The sequence below is a fragment of the Oryzias latipes genome, chromosome 16 (assembly GCF_002234675.1).
Source record: "Oryzias latipes chromosome 16, ASM223467v1".
NCBI lineage: Eukaryota > Metazoa > Chordata > Actinopteri > Beloniformes > Adrianichthyidae > Oryzias > Oryzias latipes.
The window spans coordinates 32,415,572-32,439,236 of NC_019874.2; the positions used below are offsets into that span (position 1 = coordinate 32,415,572).

Genomic DNA, 23,665 nt, shown 5'->3' on the forward strand with positions numbered 1-23,665 from the left:
CAAAAGCAGAAAAGAAACCGAATCCTTTTAAACGGGTTTTCGTGCATCAGATGCTGCTTTCTGTCTCCACTGTCCAGCAGGGGGCGCCAGACTTGGACACGTCTGGATTTCTCTCATGATCAGTAACATTTTTTGTCGGAAACCTTTTGTCCTTTTGGAGAAGAAATGTTTTTACAGGCGACAGAGGAGAGGAGATTTTTTTTACATATTAAAACCTTTGGAACCTGAACGCCTCATTACTGCTTTGTGTGGTGCATTCACGGACTCTAAAAGACCCTCAGACCACGTCAATTTACTATTGGGTTCATTTTTAAAACATATTTACTTCATTTTCTGTCTCTGTTGTTTACTGCGTTTGTTCAAACTGGGCGACAAAACTTCCGCCAAGCTGCTTTTATTTTGAAGTAAAGCGGAAACGGCCCGCAGCGTTGTTGCACTCGCATCGCCTCGCGCTGCGCCAGCTGGAGCTCGCGGCAAACATGGAGGTTCCGTGACCATGAAGCTTCGAGGCGCGCGGAACGAACCAGGTCAGAACCGTGGGTACCGTCGCGAGCGCGTGCAGAGTAGACTTCCGGCTCGGCTTGCAGAGACGACGTCGGTGAACCCATAATCGGACAAATGCAGCTCCACTCTTGGTGGTAGAACCGAACCCCAAACTCCGACCGAACATTATTTTTTTTTTTAGGTTGATTCAGTTCTGACGCGGCGTCGGTCCACTCGGGACATTTACCGGACTGGAAATGAAACCCGAGCAGGAACAGGTTATGCTTAGAATCTGGACTGTTACAAACACCAACAGCGCATTATTATTGAACAGAATCGGAGACTCCGCCCTCCGGTTCTGGTTCTGTGTGTAGACTGCGGGTCACAGAGCCCTGTCCGGTAATGAAAGTAGGGGTCCCGCTGCTGTTCGGGCCTGTGTTAGCTCCGTATGACGTCATCAGGTGTGTGTGATTGTGAACTGATGGGACTCATTCTGGATCTGCAGTTGGACCGGTTTCCATGGTAACGTCTTTCAGGAGGCTGAGTTGAGGTAGCCCGTTGAGTGGAAGGTGAGGCTTCCTCAGAGGTGGTTCCTGAAGCTGTGGTTTGGGTTCTGGTTCTCCCAGAACCGCCAGGACCCCACCATACAAGGTTCCCTGTGGAAACAGTCAGAACCTTATTTGGTCCAAATTCTGTCAGAACGTCAACCCAAACAGAACCCAAATCACCAGAATCTTCATGAGGAACCTGCAGCATTTTGAGAAGGTAGTTGGTTCTTCTGCGGTTCTGGTGCGTCAGCATGCCGGGTTCTGCAGATGGACGTTAGCTTTGTAGCTAAAACCTCCTGTTTCCCAGCATGCACTGGGAATGGTGATAGCAGGGCTGCCTTTGCTGGTCCAGTCTGAGTCCCCCCCCCTCTTTTTTTGGTTGGGGGGGTACTCAGCACTGGCACACAGGAGGGCCCCCCCTGCACACACGTGTGGCGTGTCACTGCAGGAGGACGCCCGTCTGAGGCTCGCATTTCACTGGGACTACTTTCAGCAGCGGATGAATCTGTGGGACCTCTGACCTCTGACCTTTCACACACTTCCTGTCAGCTGTTTGCAGGAGCACGGCCTGTGTGCTTGTGTCTCTTCGCAGCAGCTGCCCTTCTCTGGTGGTGTTGGGGTTCCGGAAGCCCCGCCCACTGCAGACAGGTGGGGTTTTCCACGCCGTCAGTCAGTCAGCAGGTATGAACCTGAACGGGAACTTTTCCCATCTGATAAACATCCTAAACATCATTCCTGGGCGTACATGCGGGTCGACGGGCGGCGCCATGTGTTGCTATGGTTACACAGGTAGATGCCGTTTCTACAGGTGTGTGATGCTGCAGGGGCGCTGTGGGGGATGGGCGACACAGTGACGTCACATGACCACGCGGGCCTCAGGCTATGTTGACCTTTTAGGCTTCAGATATTTAGTTCCATGTTCCAGTCTGCCCCAGAACCTGTGTGATGGATTCTGACATGACATCAGTGATGTCATGTCATGCAGTGATGTCACTGGCCTGTTGCCATGACGTCCAGAGACAAAGAGCCCTCAGAGGTTCTGTGGAACCCGGAGCGGCTCGGTCAGCGGAGATGTCTCCTCAGAGGACAGGAATCTAGGTTTGCGGTTCCTGCTGAACGCTGTTTTCTGGGATCCTGGTTCCGTCCATCGCGGTCAGAAGTTCTGTCAGCCGCAGGTAAGACTGGACCCCTTAAAAGCCTAAAGCTCAGAACCGGTCAGAACTTTCTTTGCTGGTTCTAAAGCTGCAGCTTCAAGCCTTGGACAGTCTCTCTGCAGAACTTTGCTAAGCAAGTGTTCTCCTCACAGCTGAAGGTTCTGGAGAATCACTAACTACAGGTTCTCTAATTAGACAGAAATGGGTCAGAACAGAACAATGATCCGAGCCCGGCTCTGCTGTGGATAGAAGATCTACAGAGGTTGGAAGATCGGCAGGTTCTGCTGGATCCTGGAGAAACGTTCTGGTCTCCACGCCTGTTGGCTTCGTTCAGAACCATGAGGGGGCGTGAAGGTCAGACATGAGGGTTCTGGTTCTGACATGATGCAGGCGCTCCTGTTGAAAGTGGTTCTGGTTCTGGTGAAGATGCCGCTTTGAGCCGACGCTCCGCTTCCTCTCTGCTTTTCCTGTTTTCTTCTGTCTCTACATCTGAGCGTAGCCGTCAGATTGACAGCTGTTGCCATGGAAACGGCTGTGAGTTGTGGAGCCACCAGCGTTACCTGAAAGGGTCCGGAGGAGGAGGATGAATGGTTCTACAGACCGGTACTGTCAGAACATCATAGTTCTGACTTTCTGGTTTCTCGGTTTTAGCAGAACGATGTCACAGCTTTGGAGAACCCTGAGGTTCTGTGCTCCTGCACTTCAGCTGACGGACCTCCACAGAGAGGAGGAGAACCAAAGGGAGGAGCGTCTTCAGAGGACCGGCGGGTCCAGATGCTGTTCTTCCTCCTGACCCCTGCGTTCTGCTTAGAACTTGTTCAGAACTGCTAGAACGTTTGTGGTCCTCTAGTTTGTCCTGGGTTTGGTTCTGGGCTGCATGTCTACGGTCTGCTGCGGCTGCGGCTGCGGCTGCGACTGCAGTGACACAGAGTGACCTTCTCTGAGGGTGGGGGCGTGGTTCCACTGTTTCATGGTTGCTGTTGAACAGGAAGTCAGTTTGATGAAATCAGCTGCTTCCTGTTTTAGGAGGGGGGGAGGGGGGGGGATAAACCTGAAGGTCTGCGTCATGGAGTCACTCCTCTTCATCACTCCTCCTCTTCATCCCTCTGGCTGGTTTCAGGCTGTCCTCATCAGAACCGAACCGTGAACATGAGTCCAAAGCCGGACCAGTCTGGGTTCCTGCTGTTCTGTTCACGCCCACACGGCGGCGCTGCGGGTTTCCCGCCGTCCGTGAAGCTGTTTCCAGGAAGCTGCTCGGAGACTGATGAGCGTTTGGACCGGACTGATTCGTTCCTGACGGTTTGGGGTTTGGTTCTGGTTCTGTGGGTTCAGAGAAGCTCCTGCGGATCTTCTGGTGGGTCGCTGTCTTCTCATAGAGCTTACGGGGGGGGGTTTGGTTCTGGTGGTTCTGGTGGTTCTGAAGCAGAGGTGAGCGTACTGCCGCTCGCCGCTGTGTCACCAGGGAGTCACAGCGGAGAGGAAGCAGGCTGGCAGCCACTTCCTGTGTGTCGGCTGACCTTTGACCCTCTCGCTGCGGTGCTTCCTGTTTCCTGACATCTGTCGCTGTGGTTGGCTGGGGAGCGCCGCTGTCCTCGCTCCGGTTTCCAGAGAAGGAAGGAAATAATGCCGACGCGGCGGATCGGCTGACGCAGACGACATCTGAGGTGAGCGCTCACCTTCAACACGCGGACGCCGTCAGGAACGCCTTTAGGGGCGGAGCTGAGTAACTGCGTCTGTCAGAGAGCAGCACAGGTGAAGCAGAAGGTGGAGATGATGTTGCCGTGGGAACCGTGTACAGTGGGCGGAGTTTGGCCACAGAAAGCCAGTTCAGAAATATGAGGTCGAGTGACGTGAGAGAGAGAGAGAATGAGAGACCTTCATTTTCTTCTGTCGTAGTAAAGAATGACATAAACAGGAGTAGTACTCAGCAGTACTCAGTAATACTCAGCAGTACTCAGTAGTACTCAGCAGTACTCAGTAGTACTTAGCAGTACTCAGTAGTACTTAGCAGAATTAAGAAGTACTCAGCAGTACTCAGTAATACTCAGCAGTACTCAGCAGTACTTGGTAGTACTCAGCAGAATTAAGTATTACTCAGCAGTACTCAGTAGTACTCAGAAGAATTAAGTAGTACTCAGTAAAATGTGGAATTTGCTAGCTTTCAGTTGAATGTAATAGTTTTCAGTAATTCTGAGTAGTACATAGTAATATTCAGTGGAATTCACAAGTATTTAGTATAATTCATTAGAATTCAGTAAAATTAAGTGGAATTGGCTATACTTAGTAATACTCACTTCTACAGAGTACTACTGAGCATGACCAAATATGCAATACTACTAGTACAGTAGTACTTTTTAGAAGTCTCTAGAAGTACTTAGTAGAACACACAGTAATACTCAACAATATTGTATAGAACTCAATAATACTCCTATACTATTTGGAACTCAGTAATACCCAGTAGTTTTCAGTAGAACTCAGTAGTACTTAGTTGTATTAAGTAGAATTTAGTAGTACCATAAATATTCAGTAGTATTCAGTAGTCCCGAGTAAATAATTCTCTCTCTATATATATATAAATATATATATAAATAATATATAGCCTTTATTTAACCAAGATATATTCCTTTATTTACAATATGGATCCAGTTTTCTGTTTTCCTTTGAAGAACATCTCATTACTTTTTCAAACTATCCTGGGTTAAGTTGAGGTATTTCTACACACAGCAGTACCACAGTGATCACTTGGGTCTTTACAAAAGACCCCCAAACCTGTGGGGCTCATTTGTTCAAAGCTAATCAATCAAAGGAGACTTTTGGGGTTTCTCGGATACTCGGATGACCCGAGCCCTACCTGAACGCGATGATGATGAAGATTTGAGCTCATCAGAACCAGACCCAGTTCAGACCCCCAGCCATTAGAAGCTTGGTATGACATCATTTGGACACGAGATGTTTCAACAAACCTAAAGTCTTTTGGTGCAGATGGAGGGCTTTAAGACCCAACAACACTGAAAAGGATTTTTAGTTCTAGTTAGTTGCAAAAACATTTAATGTCGGCGTCTTCATTGGATTTGTTAAGCAAGTCTTGGAAATCGTGATGAGCTAAAATCCTTAAGAGACCGGTTCTGACCTCAGGACCTGGAATAAGTCAAATAATCTGATTTATATAAATTGAAGCCATAACAAGACTTTGGTAAAACTCTGGTAGTTCTGGTAGATCTCTGGTAGTTTTTGTAGATCTCTGGTGGTTTTGGTAAAACTCTGGTAGTTTTGGTAGATCTCTGGTAGTTTTTGTAGATCTCTGGTGGTTTTGGTAAAACTCTGGTAGTTTTGGTAGATCTCTGGTAGTTTTTGTAGATCTATGGTAGTTTTGGTAAAACTCTGGTAGTTTTGGTAAAACTCTGGTAGTTTTTGTAGATCTATGGTAGTTTTGGTAAAACTCTGGTAGTTTTGGTAGATCTCTGGTAGTTTTGGTAGATCTTCGGTAGTTTTGGTAAAACTCTGGTAGTTCTGGCAGATCTTTAGTAGTTCTGGTAGATGTCTGGTAGTTCTGGCAGATCTTTAGTAGTTCTGGTAGATCTCTGGTAGTTCTGGTAGATCTCTGGTAGATCTCTGGTAGTTCTGGTGGACCTCTGGTAGTTTTGGTAGATCTCGGGTAGTTTGGTAAAACTCTGGTAGTTTTGGTAGATCTCTGGTAGTTCTGGTAGATCTTTGGTAGTTCTGGCAGATCTCTATTAGTTGTGGTAGTTCTCTGGAAGTTCTGGCAGATCTCTAGTAGTTTTGGTAGATCTCTGGTAGTTCTGGTAGTTCTCTGGAAGTTCTGGTAGATCTATGGAAGTTATGGTAGATCTCTAGTAGTTTTGGTAAAACTCTGGTCGTTTTGGTAGATCTCTGGTAGTTCTGGCAGATCTCTAGTAGTTTTGGTAGATCTCGGGGTAGAAGTGGTGGCACATGTATATCCAGGTCTTACTGAATTGGTTGTTACTTTGAGTTTCTGCAGGTCAAAGCAGAAGTTGTTTTGTCACAAGTTTGTCAACTATTCCAGTAATAGATCCCAGAAGGGACAAAACAGCTCCTCTGCTGGGTCACCCGGTTAGCTCCAGGAGGCTGAGTTAGCTTCAGGAAAGTACTGAAATCACTGAGTTTTTCAGTAGTATTTAGTAATACTCAGTGGTATTCAGTAGTACTCAGTGGTATTCTGTAATATTCAGTAGTATTGTGTAGTATTCAGTAATACTCAGTAGTATTCATTAGTACTCGGCAGTATTCAGTAGTACTCAGTGGTTCCCCCCCCTGTGTGGAGGATCTCTATCCTCTCTGTTGTTTCTTCGCGTCAATGTTCGGTCATGTGACCTCAGAAAACCCCCCCCTCTCCCCCCCACAGTGCAGGCATGGCCGAGGAGAATTGCCCCCAACTGGTGGACTACTTCGTTGTGGCAGGACTTGACCCCACGGGGGCCTGGAGGCCTCTGGATGAGGATGGGCGGAGCTCGTCTTCGTCCTCTGCGTCATCTTCGCCGGCGGCGCGGGCCGCAGAGCCGGTGACGGACCTGGTGGTGATCTCCCGGGGTTTGGGGGAGGAGGTGCCCGAGGGCTTCACCTGCATCGAGAAGACCTTGGGGGGTCACTCTGCTGAGCTGAGCGCCAGCCTCCTGAACAACCCCCACCTGTACCTGTGCTACCGGCGGGGGTGGGACAAGCCGCCTATCGTGGACCTTGGGTGAGACCTCCCCTCTGGTTCTGGTTCCAGTTGGAGGTTTTTGTGGACTGTTTAATGGGGCGGGGTTGGGTTTATGGGGCTGGGTTGTTTCATTTGGGCGGGGTTGGGTTTATGGCATGGGGGCCAGTTGGGATGGTTTTCTTGGTAAGCCCCTCTAACCAATGACCACAGAGCGTTGGTTTCTCCCGGCAGGGTTCTGTATGAGGGGAAGGACCAGCTGAAGACAAACTGGTACGTCATCGAGACCACACCCTACAGCCGCTCTGCCAGCCTGAGCTCGGGCGGCGCCCCCACGGCCCACCGGGTCTTCGTGACGTACCGGCGGGCCACGGACTCCCAGGGCCTGCACACGCTGGGTGTCACTGACATCGCGCTGCTGCTGCCGAGCAAAGGAGAGGTGGCGCCGCACACCTTCTGCCGGGTCAACAAGAACCTGAACACAGGGATGGTGAGGAGCGGCTGGCCCTTTGGGGGAGGGGGAGGAGCTTGTTAACAGGTGCGGTTGTGTGTCTACAGTGGGGTCCGGCTCTGTTCCTGTGCTTCAAGAGAGCGGTGGCCAAAGCCAACGCGCTGCTGTTCGAGGCCGGTGCGTACCTGGTCTCTGTCAGACTCACCTGAGCTGGAGCGCTTCCAACGTGACCTCTGTGCTGCAGGTCTGATCAGCCGGTACCCGCAGGAGGACCTGGAGGCCTTCCCCCTGCCCGAGTCCGTGCCCGTCTTCTGTCTGCCCATGGGGGTGTCTGTGGAGAGCTGGCCGCTGAACACCAAGTACCAGCTGCCCGTCTTCTCCACCTTTGTTCTGACCTCCGCCTGCGGGGACAAGGTGGGCGGGGCTAATCCCAGATGACTGTCTGAACACGTCTGTTCTCCACTGTCCTCCTCTGTTTTCCTCCTTCTCTCCGCTATCCTGCATGGGTCTCCTCCTGTGGGGAGCAGAGTAACTTCAGGACACCTCCTCTCTCCCTCTGCAGGTTTATGGCGCCGCCCTCCAGTTCTACGAGTCGTTCTCCAGGGAGCTGCTGTCGGAGCGGCAGAGCGTCCGGCTGGGCCTGCTCAGCGTGGTGGACCGGCGGCCCATTGGCAGCCGCAGCGTCCACGGGAAGAAGAGCATCTGCGTCCTCTCCCACTGGCCCTTCTTCACCGTCTTCCAGAAGTTTCTGACCTTCATCTACAGATACTCCATCTCTGGACCGCACGTCCTGCCGCTGGAGAAGTAAGTGCACAAACGTGATGTTTTCCACTTTGATCAGCGTCTCCTCCTTTCAGCGTCTCCACCTTTAACCTTCTCCACCTTTGACCTTCTACTCCTTTGACCTTCTCCACCTTTGACCTTTCCTCCTTTGACCTTTCCTCCTTTGACCTTCTCCACCTTTGACATTCTCCACCTTTAACCTTCTCCACCTTTGACCTTTCCTCCTTTGACCATCTCCACCTTTGACCTTCTCCACCTTTGACCTTCTCCACCCTTGACCTTCTACTCCTTTGACCTTCTACTCATTTGACCTTCTCCACCTTTGACATTCTCCACCTTTAACCTTCTCCACCTTTGACCTTTCCTCCTTTGACCTTTCCTCCTTTGACCTTCTCCACCTTTGACCTTCACCACCTTTGACCTTCTCCACCTTTAACCTTCTCCACCTTTGACCTTCTACTCCTTTGACCTTCTCCACCTTTGACCTTTCCTCCTTTGACCTTTCCTCCTTTGACCTTCTCCACCTTTGACATTCTCCACCTTTAACCTTCTCCACCTTTGACCTTTCCTCCTTTGACCATCTCCACCTTTGACCTTCTCCACCCTTGACCTTCTACTCCTTTGACCTTCTACTCATTTGACCTTCTCCACCTTTGACATTCTCCACCTTTAACCTTCTCCACCTTTGACCTTTCCTCCTTTGACCTTCTCCACCTTTGACCTTCACCACCTTTGACCTTCTACTCCTTTGACCTTCTCCACCTTTGACCTTCTACTCCTTTGACCTTCTACTCATTTGACCTTCTCCACCTTTGACCTTCTCCACCTTTAACCTTCTCCACCTTTGACCTTTCCTCCTTTGACCTTTCCTCCTTTGACCTTCTCCACCTTTGACCTTCACCACCTTTGACCTTCTCCTCCTTTGACCTTCTACTCCTTTGACCTTCTCCACCTTTAACCTTCTCCACCTTTGACCTCCCCTTTCTTTGACCTTCTCCACCTTTAACCTTCTCCACCTTTGACCTTTCCTCCTTTGACCTTCTCCACCTTTAACCTTCTCCACCTTTGACCTCCCCTTTCTTTGACCTTCTCCACCTTTAACCTTCTCCACCTTTGACCTTTCCTCCTTTGACCTTCTCCACCTTTGACCTCCCCTTTCTTTGACCTTCTCCACCTTTAACCTTCTCCACCTTTGACCTTTCCTCCTTTGACCTTCTCCACCTTTGACCTCCCCTTTCTTTGACCTTCTCCACCTTTGACCTTCTACTCATTTGACCTTCTCCACCTTTGACCTTCTCCACCTTTGACCTTTCCTCCTTTGACCTTCTACTCATTTGACCTTCTCCACCTTTGACCTTCTCCACCTTTAACCTTCTCCACCTTTGTCCTTTCCACCTTTGACCATCTCCACCTTTGACCTTCTCCACCTTTTACCTTCTACTCATTTGACCTTCTCCACCTTTGACCTTCTCCACCTTTGACCTCCCCTTTCTTTGACCTTTCCTCCTTTGACCTTTCCTCCTTTGACCTTCTCCACCTTTAACCTTCTCCACCTTTGACCTCCCCTTTCTTTGACCTTCTCCACCTTTAACCTTCTCCACCTTTGACCTTTCCTCCTTTGACCTTCTCCACCTTTGACCTCCCCTTTCTTTGACCTTCTCCACCTTTAACCTTCTCCACCTTTGACCTTTCCTCCTTTGACCTTCTCCACCTTTGACCTCCCCTTTCTTTGACCTTCTCCACCTTTAACGTTCTCCACCTTTGACCTTCTACTCATTTGACCTTCTCCACCTTTGACCTTCTCCACCTTTGACCTTTCCTCCTTTGACCTTTCCTCCTTTGACCTTCTACTCATTTGACCTTCTCCACCTTTGACCTTCTCCACCTTTAACCTTCTCCACCTTTGTCCTTTCCACCTTTGACCATCTCCTCCTTTGACCATCTCCACCTTTGACCTTCTCCACCTTTTACCTTCTACTCATTTGACCTTCTCCACCTTTGACCTTCTCCACCTTTGACCTCCCCTTTCTTTGACCTTTCCTCCTCTTTCTCCACAGACACATCTCCAGCTTCATGCACAACGTCCCGTTCCCCTCCCCCCAGCGGCCTCGCATTCTGGTTCAGGTACGGCCCGCCCGAAACGTCAGACCCAGAAACCACCAAACCAACCGTTACAACTTTTCACAATAAAAGCTTTTCACCAAACAAGGAGAATAAATCCTGATACACGGCAGCAGGACGGATTCGGTGGTTTCTAAACGCTTGTTGTCTCTTTTTAAGATTTAAAGTCCCGCTTCGATTCTCCTCTGATCTGTTCCCAGAGGTCTTTTAATTCAGATTATGTCGTTTTTAGCCAAATCTTTAAACCTGTGTGATTTTCTTGGACAAAGTTTGTAGTTTAAAGACGTTTGGCGTCTCCTGCGAGCGGCTTCTGTCCAACGGTTGAGCCACAGAGATAGACATCCTCCTCCCCAGAGTTTCAGTCCTTTTATGGCCGCCAAAGTCCTCTAACAGCCGGGCTACACCTTCCCAGGCTACAACGTCCCGGGCTAAACCGTCCCGGCTAAACCGTCCCAGAATACACCGTCCCGGGCTACAACGTCCCGGGCTAAACCGTCCCGGGCTACACCGTCCCAGAATACACCGTCCCGGGTTTCACCACTCCATAACGATGCCGGTTGTCAAGCTGAGGATGTTTGCATTGATTTTAATACATTTTGTTGTTACACAGACGGTTTCCCAGACTCTCAAACCAGCGACGTTCCCTGGATCTGGACCTGGATCTGGACCTCCCTGTCCTCCAAGGAAAGTCTTTTGCCTTTGAGGACAGGGAGGTCCAGATCTAGACATACCTCGTAGCTCTGCCGCAGAGCTCTTTTGCTTGTCATGCCGGCATTCAGGCAGCTGGCTGGACGGTAGACAGACAACCAGCTGATATTGTAGTTTAGGGTCGAATAGGGATAATAATATTCAGGACTTGTCTTTTACTAACATACTTTTTAGCAGTCACTTAACATCCAAAGGCTAGTAGGCTACATGCTAACTAACTAGCCGATCATTTATCCTGTTATTCACGTCATAAATTTACAGCAGATCCCTTCACGTTTCTGTCTGTGTGTGTCTCATTGCATTGCATTGAAGACACGGAGGATGTTTAGAGATCAGATTGATTTATTTTAAGATGCATCACACTACCCAAGATGCATTTCGAACAGCCAATCATTGGTCTTGTTGTTACACTGCTGTTACAGGGACACGGTGATTGGTCAAAATGCATCTTGGGTAGCGTGAAGCATGACGGGATATTGCTCACATCCTTGTTTGTAATGCTAGGAGCTTGGAGCTAAATCCGGTAGGCGAAGCAGCCAGGCTGATCTTATGATATTTTTCTGATTTTCATCGATCATTCTTACTTTTATGTCTTATTGGTGAGTCAGCGGGGGACTTTTTTTTACAGAATCTTTATTGTAGTAGGAAAATAAGGTCATGATTAGTCAGTACAGGAAGTTTTGTGTCAGTAACTACAGCATCTTCAAAGCTATTGAGGATTTTTGACCAAATCTGATCAATATTCAAATATGAAAAATTCCTAAAAATAAACAAAATGAATTTATGACATAATCTTTGTTGCAGTAGGAAAATAAGGTCATGATTAGTCAGTACAGGAGGTTTGGTGACAGAAGCTTTAGTATCTTCAGATCAGTGGGAAGTTTGGCTTCCCTTATGTCGTCACAAATTAATGGTCAAATATGTACTATTGTATTAAAATTCTATTGATTAAAAATGGGTTAGAAAACGTTCATCTGAAAGACGAGTTTGTTCAGAATCAGTCACACATAGCAGGTCGGCTGACTCCATTTCCTTCTCATTCATTCCTGCAGCATCAGTGCATTTCCTTATTAAAGCCCAGCGTCCATCGACTTCAATGGGGCTGCTTTGAACAGTTTTTTTCAGCGCTTCGAAACTAGACGCTCATTGCGATTATGTCCCGCCCACGGACGCTCAGCGTCTCTGGGGGTGAATGGGGAGTGGGCTGGCCCGGACTCCGAGCTTCTGCGTGATGATTGGAGGGTCTGTGGAAAGACTGCACCTCCTTTTGACTGACAGCCATTCTGTCCCATAAGGAATCACTGAAGCTGTTCTCAGTCCCATCGCGGATCTCTCAAGTTCAGTCGAAATAAAAACTGCTGCAACCTATTTCTTTGATATTTGCTTGGAGAAATTGCTTGATTTTCATCATACATTTCACACAATCCTACACCACATTCCTTGTTTCAGTTTTACAGAGTTTGATTATTTTTTAGATCGTTCATTCATTCATTCATTCATATAACGCTAGTAGGCTAGGCTAGCGTCGTGGGTGAAACTGCACGATTTTGAGTTTGTGTTCTTGTTGTACACACATGAACACATCTTCTCTGAGACTGATGTGGTCTTTGATGTTGTCCACTAGAGGGCGATGGATGTTCTTTACTGCAAGAACAGAACTGAATCTCTTCTTGCATTTGTCAAAGAGAGAGGTCAGAGGGGGGGGTTTCCAAGCCATTTATGCCAAAACAGCAGATCTGACATCAGAACCACCAGATGAGCCCATGAGAAAGCGCCGTCTGACCCAGTTGCAGGATCCCCAAGTGCGATACAGAAATCTGTACATGGCCATCCTTGATAACATCTCGGAGCAGATTCCTCGACGTTTTTCAAATTTGTGAAGCATGCTCTTCTTAGAATGAGTCAATCCAGGGAAATGTGATGACATGAGACAAGTATTTCCAGAAGGTAGCTCAGCAGAAACAGGAGGTTGAAGGGCGGAACGTTCCAGAACCTTCATGCCATGCTGTTCTGTGTTGCAGCTCTCGCCATACGACAACCTGCTGCTGTGCCAGCCTGTGTCCTCGCCCCTCCCTCTCAGGTGAGTGGCCTCACCTGTGGATCCTCGTAGTGATCATGAACCGCAGCGCGTCCACGTCCAAAGGGCGTCCACGTCCAAAGGACCGTCTATGTAAACGCGCGTTTTGAGGTTCTGCTTTCCATGCGGCGCTAAGCGAGTTTTTACGTAAAAAATGCGTCGCCATTGAACATTGGAAATGAACAGATAGTATCGGATTGTTCAGTGGGCTATTATCTCCCAATCCTACGTAAATCGACCACGAAGGAGAGATCGATGACTGTGTCCGGCTGGAATTCAAGCCTTTAACTGTTTGGAAAGAAAAAGCCTGCAGATCATCACCGCTTCACATCTCACACCAAGCCTGTAGGGGGCGGACATGAGTGAACAGAAGGAGAAGCCCCTCCCTGCTGGTGCAGTGTGAACATGCATCACTGGAACATGAGACCCAGCTTTGGCTCCCTTCACCTCTGTCTCCCTGCCGTCAGTGGAGGAGATGAGGCGTCTATGGGACACTTCCTCTCTGATCACATGACACTGCTCAGCTGTTTGTGGGCGGGGTCTAAAGCGGTGTGTTTGTGTCATCCAGCGGTGCCAGCTTCCTGAAGCTGCTGCAGAACCTGGGTCCGGAGAACACCTGCACGCTGCTGCTGGCCGTCCTCATCGAACACAAGCTGCTGCTGCACTCGCTGCGGCCCGACGTCCTGACCGCCGTCAGCGAGGCGCTCGTCTCTGTAAGCCACACGCGTGTGGAACCGTGCCGTCATGTCTGTGCTGATGTCCGACTGTCATGCATGTGTGACAAAAACATGTTCATGTCTCCGTGTTTACCGGAGAACGTTGGAGATCCTAGTTTTATTGGAGAACCCCAGTGTCATGGAAAATTCAGCGTCATGTCAGTCAGAAGATGTTTTCCTGTGAGTGTGGTTCTCCATTAGTCTGGGGTTCTCGTGAGGCTGAAGTTCTCATTGAGACTGTTGTTCTCCATGAAGCTGGGGTTCTCGTGGGGCTGGGGTCCCCTGGGTGGTTACAGACTACAGACTCAGTTCTCTCTGCCTGCAGATGACGTTCCCGCTGCGCTGGCCGTGTCCCTACATCCCTCTGTGCCCGCTGCAGATGGCCGACGTTCTGCTGGCGCCCATGCCCTTCATCGTTGGCGTCCACTCCAGCTACTTTGACCTGTACGACCCCCCCGGGGAAGTGGTGTGCGTTGACCTGGACACCAACACCATATTCCAGTGAGTCCGGTTCTGCTGTGGACCCGCTGTTCTGGAGCCCGTCTGGACTCTGTGTTTTGTGTCTCAGGTCAGACGATAAAAAGCTGTTGTCATGGCGATCGTTACCCAGGAAACCTGGCAAGACTCTCTTTAACACGCTGAGCGGCCTCCACAAGACCCTCCAGAGCAGTGAGTGACATCAGGAGCCCCACAGACCCCCCCTTGGCGTTTTTGTCGTGTGTTTTCTGACTCCTCCTGCAGTTTGCAGTCCCGGCCTGGAGGAGGCGACGCTGGAGTTCCTGCTGACCGACTACGACCAGATCTACAGGCGTCAGAAGCAGCTGGAGCTGGAGATCCAGGAGGCCTTCCTGCGCTTCATGAGCTGCCTGCTGCGAGGATACCGCGCCTTCCTGCTGCCGATCACGCAGGCGCCGTCCGACACGGCCACAGACTGCAGCTCCCTGTTCAACCTGCAGGGTGCGCCCTCCGCTCACACACTAGCACGGTCTGGCTTGGGGGGTCGTAATCCGCCTGTGGATGATGTCAGAAGTTCAAATGATTTCCCCGCAGACATTTCAGTTCAACCGGGATGAAATGTGTGGTTTGGTGAATGCTCAGTGTCGCCCTCTGCAGGCTTCCTGAAGTCTCGCGATCGGACGCAGCAGAAGTTCTACGCCCAGCTGACCAAGACTCAGATGTTCACACAGTTCATCCAGGAGTGCTCCTTCGTCAGCGACCGCCACGCCTGCCTGGAGTTTTTTGACGAGTGCGTGCAGAAGGTGGGAGGGGCTGATCCCCCACAGGGCGAGTGACACGCCCCCGCCTGCTGCTGACAGGTGTTCCCTGTGATCAGGTGGATGTGGAGAAGCCGGAGGAGGTGAGGCTGATTGATCTGGAGGAGACGCACAGTGGAGAGCACACCGTCTTCATCATGCCCCCCGAGGAGCCGCAGGAGGCTGACGGCTCTGAATGCCCCGCCCTCTACAGGTGAGACCCCTCCCACTCTCTGCGTCCCTTCCAGGACAGGTACCAGATGCAAATGACTCCAGATGAGTGATGGCGTTTATCCTATAAACAAAAATCAAAAGGGCGGAGCCTAATGACACAAATCCACAGCCGTTCTGACGGACATAATTATAGTTGAAATGAAAGCATTGATGGCCCGCATGCGCTGCCGGCTCTCACCGCCGCCTTTAACCGCCCTCGCCACCCGCCTCTGACCCGGCCGCTACACGCCTTATGGAATGTGACAGACTCCGCCCCTTCTGCCTGTCATCTGCATGTGACAAACTGATGTACGACGCATTATGGTTGCCAGGGGACACCGGACAGATCCTCTGTTTATCCTCCAACAGAAGCTCCGCCGTTTATTCCAAATATTTGGAAAAATGACATTAAGAAGTCAGAAGACAGTCGATGAAAATCCTTTGAATTTGGGACTGAGGGTGCTTTAAGATGACCGCTTCTTCCTGAGGTCAAAGGTCAACGAAACGTCTGTGCTGGTTGTAGACTTAAGTTGGCGATACCCCTGTTAAATTTGGTGAAAATATTTTCTTTTCCCAGATTGTGGTAAGATGTGAAAATCACCCAGCCGTAGGTCCTATGGCCATCCCATAATAATCAACGAGGGTTTTAGTTTCGTCGGTTGATGTTTTTGTCCGTTTGGTTCGTCACTTTCTTCTTCTTCTTCAGCTACGAGACCTTCCCCGTCCTGAACCCGGACCTCCTGGAGCGGCCGCATGACCGGCTGCGTGTCCCGGCCAAAGGCAGCCCCCCCAGCAGCCCCGCCCCCCGACGCACCAAACAGGTAACGTGGTCACGGCGGGAGGAGGCAGTCACCCCCCCTCACAGACTGGGGGTTCCGTTAAAATACCTGTTTCCGGAGCGGTTCTTTCAGAACCTGGACAGCAGGATGGTTCGGTTCTGCTTTGGTTCCCGGTAGTTTCCCAGCTCCGCTGTGACCCGGTTCCTCTGAAGGAAGAGCAGCTTCTCATCTGAATTTTATGAATCTTTATGAATATTTCAGCCGTCATTCAGAATTCAGGAGCTGCAGGGTTCCCTCAGAGCGAGGAAGACCTCCTGATGAAGGCCTTCTTCTGTTTCTGTTGGCGTCTCCAGGAGATCAAACTGGCCCAGAAGCGAGCCCAGAAGTACTCTGCGGTGCCAGAGATGTGGTCCAAGTGTCTCCTGGGTCACTGCTACGGCCTGTGGTTCATCTACCTGCCCACCTTCGTGCGGGCGGAGGCCGCCAAGGTCCGCGCGCTGCACACGGCCTACGAGGTCCTCAAACACATGGAGAACCGCAAGGTGGTTCTGCCGGACGAGGTGAGACCGACCGGCTCCGTGCTCTGGCCTCCTTTTCCAGGAAATCAAGCTTGAAGTAGGCGGAGCTAAGAGTCAGGAGAACACAAAGAACATCTTCTGATTTCAAAATAAAAGTCTGTCACTGTGATCATTTCACCAAGAAGCACCGAAGACTTGGAGGCTGAGGAGCATCTTCATCCCTGAAGGACCGCATGGTGAAGACGATGCTGCGTGACTGTAGCAGGACTGTGCAGATAGTGGAGACAGTTCTGAGGAGCCAATTACACAAAAGCTCAGAAAATGTTCAAGCATTCTTCCACGGCAGAACTTCCCATGAATGCAGGTCACCTGTAGGGGCCTTTTATTTTGAAAAGAAATCCAAAAAGAAGAGGGAAGCACTTCCCTTTGTACCCTGCAAAATAAAGTGTTACCCACCTGTCATCTTAGAAGTACGAGTTTTGGTGCCAGGTAAAACCAGCAAACACCAGGGGCCTCCCAGAATGCAATGCGGTTCGATGTCTTTAGCTGTTTAAACAGATGCAGGTGTTCTGCTCCCATAAAAGCCTCTGAATCCGGGTTCGGACCGGTAAAACCAGGATCCCGGCAAAAATGCTTGAAGAGGTCTGCAGGAGGAAGACTCTTGATCTGAAAGGTGGTGGGGGTTCTGTTGGAGGAGAACTTCAGCGACAGGTGTGTGTGTTGCAGGTGTGTTACAGGATCCTGATGCAGCTGTGTGGTCAGTACGGCCAGCCGGTCCTCGCCGTCAGGGTTCTTCTGGAGATGAAGAAGGCGGGAATCACCCCCAACACCATCACCTACGGCTACTACAACAAGGTACAGCTCCGCCCCCATCGGGCGCCTGACACGACCAGCGGTGCTACCAGGACCCGCGGGTCTCCACACTGTTCCTCCCGGTCCGGATGTTCCTGATCCTGGTGGTCATGTCTGCTGCGGCTGCTGGTTTTCTGACGCTCCGTCCTCCTCAGGCCATCCTGGAGAGCAAGTGGCCCTCCACCAGTCAGGGCGGGCGGCTCCGCTGGGCCAAGCTGCGCAACGTCCTGTTGGCCGTGGCCCAGTTCAGACAGCCAATCAGAGCGCGGGAGAAGAGCGGCTCCGGGGGCTCCAGAGGAGGTCAGGCGTGTTCAGGTTTGGAGGGTTTTCTCTGATCTCTGCAGATGTTTGTGGATCCAGATGCTCTCTGTAGGGGGCGCCACTGCCAAAATCCCACTTCCTTCTGACCCGCTCCTCTGCATCCTCCCCCCTCACGTCCTCCTCCATCCATGAACCTCCACTTTGCTCCTCCTCTTTCCTGTAGCTCCACCCTCAGCATCCTTTCGCCATCATCATCCTCGCTTTTCTTCCTCTTTTCTTCTCCATCTGCCTCCCTGCGTGGATCTCCAGAACATCTGATCCTCTGATGGATCCAGTGATCCATCCTGGTCCCAAACAGAACCTCAGCATCTTTAGCTCCGCCTCCTCCAGCTTTTTTCAGGACGTCTTTGAGATCTTGGTGTTTTTATTGATCAAAGCAGAAACTCTTCTTCTCCTCGTGGATCAGTGCCGCTTCTCGGTGAGCCTTTTGGAAGTCCACCTCAGATCACACAAAGACATGTGGTTCTGACCCGAAGTTCTGGCTGAGCCCAGCACCCTGCTGGTCGTATGGCGGTGGGGGTGGGGGGTGGGGTCTTCAGCCTTTAGCTTCCATTCTATAAACTTTGCTGATAATGATGTCATCGTCTCTCTGCTGGTCCCAAAGACTCCGTGGTTGCTGAGGATCTGAGGCTCCGCCCCCACTCTGCTCTGATTCGTCAGTCCAGTTGGAGCGGTCTGAGCGAGAGCTCCAGCCACGAGTCTCTGAGCGGCCCGCTGGTGAAGAGCAGCAGCCTGAGCAGCATGAGGCCGCCCGCCGACAGTAAGCTTCCTCCTCCTCCTCTTCCTCACCGATGTCACTGGAACTGACCCCCCCCCCCCCTTTACAGAAACCAAACCCTCCCGGCGGAGCGTTCTTCCCCACGCCGGCACCAACGGCTGCGCCGCCTCCCAGAAACCTCCTTTGGGGCTGCGGGACGGCTCCACGGCGCCCCCCGGCGGAGCGGTGGTTCCTCGCAGTCAGGTCTGCCTCTCGTCCTTCTACAAAGACTGCGCAGAGGCCGACTGCAGCTCCTGCGAGCCGGAGGACGCAGACGGCAGGTGGGTGCCCTCAGCCGTTACTCAGCGCCACGATCCCCCCCCAGCCTGACCGCTTTGCTCTGACCTGCAGACCCCCACCCCTGTCTGAGAGCGCCGCCAGGAGGACGGCGGTGGACGAAAACTGTAACAACGTGTCCTCACCGAGCAGGGGGCTGGCAGGGAAGCTGCAGCAGCTCCTCACACCAACCAAAAAAGGGGCGGGGCGACGAGCAGCCAGTGTGGATGACCGCCGCCCGGGAGGAGGGAGGGGCATCGGGCGAAGGGTGTCGGACCAGAGGCAGTCCAGGAAAGCTCAGGTGGCTGAGACGCTGCTGAAGGCCAAGGAGAGGCTGGTCAACGCCACGTCAGAGGTGAGCCTCCGCCCTGATGAGGAGCAATGACCTAAAAAAGGGGGCGGGGCACATGCCATGTCTGACCACCTCAGACCGGACGCTGTCACATCCAGTCCCGCCCACACGTTAAGACAGATCTGTGGTCTCCAACAGGAAGTGGGTAGGCTTTAACTTCCTGTTCTCTCTCCTCAGAGCTCGCTGTCTGTAGGAAGTGACCTGGACTTGTTAGACACGCCCACTCCAGTGTTCCCTCTGCGCAGATCCTGGGACTCCAACCAGGAGGGGGCGGGCATGGAGGTAAAGAGGGGCGTTCTGCTGCCGTTCGGGTCGGTTCTGACCCGCCGGCATTGACGCTGTCTTGGATCTGCAGGTTCTGATGTCCAGCTGCTCGCTGTGTCGCAGCTGCAACTCTCTGGTCTACGACGAGGAGATCATGGCGGGATGGACGTCCGACGACTCCAACCTCAACTCTTCCTGCCCCTTCTGCTCCGCCCCCTTCGTGCCCTTCCTGAACGCCGAGATCTGCGACCTCGGACCCGTCAGCAGGTCTGAGCGCCGCCGCGATGACCCAGAAAATAGTTTGGTTTGGGGATTTTATGTTCTTTAGACGACAGAAACGGTTTTAACTGTCATGGTTCTGGTCCAGCAGCCTAGTGGTCATTCAGGGAACTGCACCCCCACCTAAACACCATGAACTTGATTTAAATCTGAAGTTTAGACGACCTGGACCCAAAAATCCAAATCAAAACCACTCATCAAACAGAACATTCTGTCTGTAAATGTGTCTGCGGCGCCCCCTCCTGGTCAAACACACCTGTAGCTGGTTCCTCCTGGAGTCTGAACTTTGACCCTTCCAAAGAGACGCCGGAGCAAAGTTCTGACAGAAACGATCCAGAAGAACCGAACCCAAATCCTGAAGAGGATCACATGGTGTGTGTCGGATCAGGAAGTTCTGTTCTGACACGGGTCCACGCGAAAAGCTTTAGAGGCCTCACAAGCAGAACCACGACCCGTGACCGGAACAGGCCCGGTCCGTCAGCTGCTCCCCTGAGCGGAGGTTCAAACCCAAAGACAGGAAGTAGAACCAGAACACAGAGACGTAACGGTGCATGAATCTGCTGTGACCACAGCAGTAGGACGCAGCTTCATCACTCCTCCTCTTCCTCAGTACCGAGCGCGGCAACCTGAACCTGGAGGACGAGGTGGAGAGCGCTGTGAGGCCCCCCAGTGGCCCCGAGCCCCCCCAGCAGGCCCAGTGTAACGGTCTGAGCGAGGACTCCAGCTCTGAGACCAGCAAGACCACCACCGCGGTAAGACCCCCCCCACACCACCCACCGCCGCCCCACTGCTGTCACTGACTGACTCCTCCCCCTCCTCAGAGCTTGTCGATGGGCGGGACTCCTCAGGTCACGGTGGCCTACCTGAGCCCCCTGGTTCTGAGGAAGGAGCTGGAGAGCCTCCTGGAGAACGAGGGCGAGGCGGTTCTGGCGCAGCCGCAGTTCCTGGAGAACCACTCCATCCTCTTCTGGAACCTGGTCTGGTTCTTCCACAGACTGGGCCTGCCCTGCAACCTCCTGCAGATGGTCAGGAGCTCGCCGCTGGTCAGCACGCTCAGCCAGGTCAGCCGCCGCTCCTCATTCTGGAGGAGATCCTCCGCTGAGCTCACCGAAAAGTTCTGGTTCTGATGTGGAACAACAGACCGTCAGGAGTAAACTAGACGGTCTTCGGCGCAGAAGTTTGACCCATTAGAGACCCTTAAAGGTCCAGCAGCCCGGTTCTGACTGGAAGGCCAGAACCGGGCTGCTGGGGAAACTGGAATTTCTAGGAGGAGGTTCCCCAACTTAAAAGTCCTGCTGTGTCTGACACCGACCAGAACGAGGTCCGACCTCCAGAACCGCAGACATGAAGGTCCAGACTAGATTTCAACAGATGCAGGACAGACGGGTTGTGAAGGAAGCAGACATAGGTGTCTGACCCGGGTAAGTTGGTGCTGATCCAAAATCCCCTCTGATGTTCCAGCTGGACACCTGCGCGGTTAGGATCCGCCTCCTGTGGGACACCCTGACCCCAGACACGGACCAGTGGCCTCCCCTCTACATCCTGTGGAGGATCCACAGTAAGTGCTTCATTCAAACCGGACCCGGGACCCGAACAGAACCTGCTTGAATGTCCCGTCTCCCTCCTAGGCGGCGCCTCCATGAGGATCTACAGCTGGAGGAGGCACAACCACCCCTTCAGCCTGTCCTTCCTGGAGGAGATGCTGCGCTACGTGGGCATGAACGAGGTGCACAAGGCCGTCACGCTCTTCCTGGAGACGCTCGCCAAGCAGGGCTCTCCCCGGATCCAGAGGTCAGCGTGGAGGTTCAGGTTTAGTCGGCTGCAGTGCAGGTGTTTGTGGAAACGAGATGTTTGTTTGTGTTGACAGGAGTCTGTACAGAGAGCTGCTCTTCCTCACTCTGGCCGCCATGGGCAAAGACCACGTAGGTGAGAACCGAGAACCCGACCGGAGGAGCAGCTTCTGCACAGCAGACGCTGATGAAGAGTTTCTGCAGAGCGCCCGGGACGTCTAAACCGATGTTCACGATAAGTCCCGCCCACAAAGGCTGCAGCAGAGCCAGCCGATCCACAACCCGTCAGAGTTAACGACCGTCAAAGTGCAGCCCGTCGAGTGGCGATGTGACACGGCGGTGCAGATATTTGTCGGTCATCATCACGCGACCTCAAGGTCTCCTCAAACAGTCGGAGCACGCTCAGTTTAGCTAAGTTAGACGTTAACAATCACCTGTCAATCAAAAGACCACACCCATTTGTAATCTAAAAACATCAAATAAAAGCCTCCGACGTTTTTACCCTCCTACATCTTTTGATTGACATGACAGCCGGCCAACCCGATGCTGCGGACCAAAGCTCAGCCCCTCCCACAGGATCTGAGGCTTTATGAAAAAATGGAAGCTTTAAAGATGTAGAAGGGGGGCGGGGTTTAACCCCAGCCAATCAAAAGCATCAGCTCACAGGCAGGTGTTTCTTTTTTATTTATTTATTGAGTACATTTTTAGTTAGTAGGTCAAGTCGTACCAAACGAGGTGGTTTCAGGTAAACCGTCCATCTGGTTCTGAGGGGGGCAGACTTAACAGCTATCTTGTGTTACCATGGTGACACCACCATGTCACCATGGTCACCTGGCGGTTAACTTTTTTATGAGGAAGGGGGCGGGGCTTCTCCTCTGACTGTCCCTCTGTGTCTACTTGCAGCGGCCTTTGATAAGAAGTATAAGGCGGCGTGCTCGCGGCTCGCCGGCGCCATGAGTCAGGACGAGCTCCGGAAGAAGCGGGCTCTGCCCCCCAGCACCAAAGCCATCGACTGCCGGCGCAGCTTCCACCCCCCCCTGGAGTGCTGAGAGGTCTTCGGGGACAGTGGCAGCTGGGGCACCACCCCCCAGTCTCCAACACCGGCCCTTCGGTGGGACACGGGGTCCTGGACCGGATGTGATGCTCAGAGACGGACTCTACATCCTGAGAACCATCTTCTGGTTCTCCAGACCAGGTTCTCATCCGGAGCATCGTTCTTCTTCAAACCTGGGAACAGTTCTGGTTCCTGAAGCTTCCGCTGAACAGAACTTTGTTCTGCATATCAGAGATGAAAGAGGTTCTCTGAAGGCAGTCCACTCCTCACCTGCCAGCCGCCTGAAGACCCCAAAGCGGGGGCTCTCTGCCAGCTCCCTGAAGTTCTCCTGGTCTCCCTGACCTTCCTGCAGGTCACGCAGAGCCTCCATCGTGGACTGAGCGGTCAGACTGAGCCCCCATTCTGTAAATATGAGACCGGTTTGTCCTTCTCACCTCCTCAGAACCTGCATGAAGAGTCCCGAAGCTCCACCCAGACAGGAAGTCTGAAGATGATGTAGTGACATCACTTCCTGTTGAACTACAACAATTTACTGTTAAATTGTTACAGTTTATTTATTGATGTCATTTCGGAACCAGAAGATCTCCACTGAGCATGCTCAGTTCCTTTTTAACTCCCTCAACGCTCTCTTGATGATCACCTTTTATCTAACTCCTCCCCATGAGTCATGACTCCTCCCCATGAGTCATGACTCCTCCCCATGAGTCATGACTCCTCCCCATTAGTCGTGACTCCTCCCCATGAGTTATGACTCCTCCCCATGAGTCATGACTCCTCCCCATTATTCGTGACTCCTCCCCATGAGTCATGACTCCTCCCCATGAGTCATGACTCCTCCCCATTATTCGTGACTCCTCCCCATGAGTTATGACTCCTCCCCATGAGTCATGACTCCTCCTCTCACATCTTTCTGGATGGTCTGAGCATTTGCGGTTCTGTTGGACCTGCACTGATGGTGTTGAAGTTTTCTGTCTCTCCTCATTGCTCTGGTTGGATTGGCCTTCGCTCAGAGCAGCCGGGTCCGACCAGAACCAAACCCTGAGTTTGCTGTTATTTATTTCTGGCTGTGATTTCAGGTGTACATGTTTGTTTTTTAAGAAAACAGAATAAAACGACTGTTCTGAAACTGAACTGGATCTGTTTATCCAGCCAACCAGAACCGGAGCAGGTGGCGGTCCGATTCATGATGTTTTAAGACAGCAATCCCCTCAAAGGTGATTGATGTTCTCCTGATGAGT

General features: G+C 51.8%; 1 protein-coding gene across 3 annotated transcripts; it reads left to right on the forward strand.

Moving 5' to 3' along the window:
- The first annotated feature begins 394 nt into the window (after positions 1-394).
- Positions 395-23,558, forward strand: dennd4b (DENN domain containing 4B). Of its 3 annotated transcripts, none has more exons than XM_020701885.1 (30): positions 395-527; positions 3,762-3,849; positions 6,570-6,905; positions 7,098-7,353; positions 7,422-7,491; positions 7,559-7,728; positions 7,877-8,118; positions 10,155-10,221; positions 12,948-13,006; positions 13,572-13,716; positions 14,045-14,220; positions 14,288-14,388; positions 14,461-14,676; positions 14,833-14,978; positions 15,053-15,186; positions 15,892-16,006; positions 16,318-16,524; positions 17,209-17,337; positions 17,490-17,649; positions 18,260-18,415; positions 18,483-18,693; positions 18,764-19,043; positions 19,218-19,322; positions 19,396-19,571; positions 20,194-20,335; positions 20,405-20,644; positions 21,045-21,141; positions 21,212-21,374; positions 21,451-21,509; positions 22,277-23,558. In XM_020701885.1, exons 3-30 carry the CDS (start codon positions 6,577-6,579, stop codon positions 22,420-22,422), a joined length of 4,497 nt encoding a protein of 1,498 aa, XP_020557544.1. In that variant the 5' UTR covers positions 395-527; positions 3,762-3,849; positions 6,570-6,576; the 3' UTR covers positions 22,423-23,558. The 3 variants fall into 3 exon arrangements, with proteins under 3 accessions (XP_020557544.1, XP_011471655.1, XP_011471653.1); XM_011473353.2 differs by having other exon boundaries at positions 17,490-17,634; XM_011473351.2 differs by lacking the exon at positions 3,762-3,849.
- The last annotated feature ends 107 nt before the right edge of the window (positions 23,559-23,665 follow it).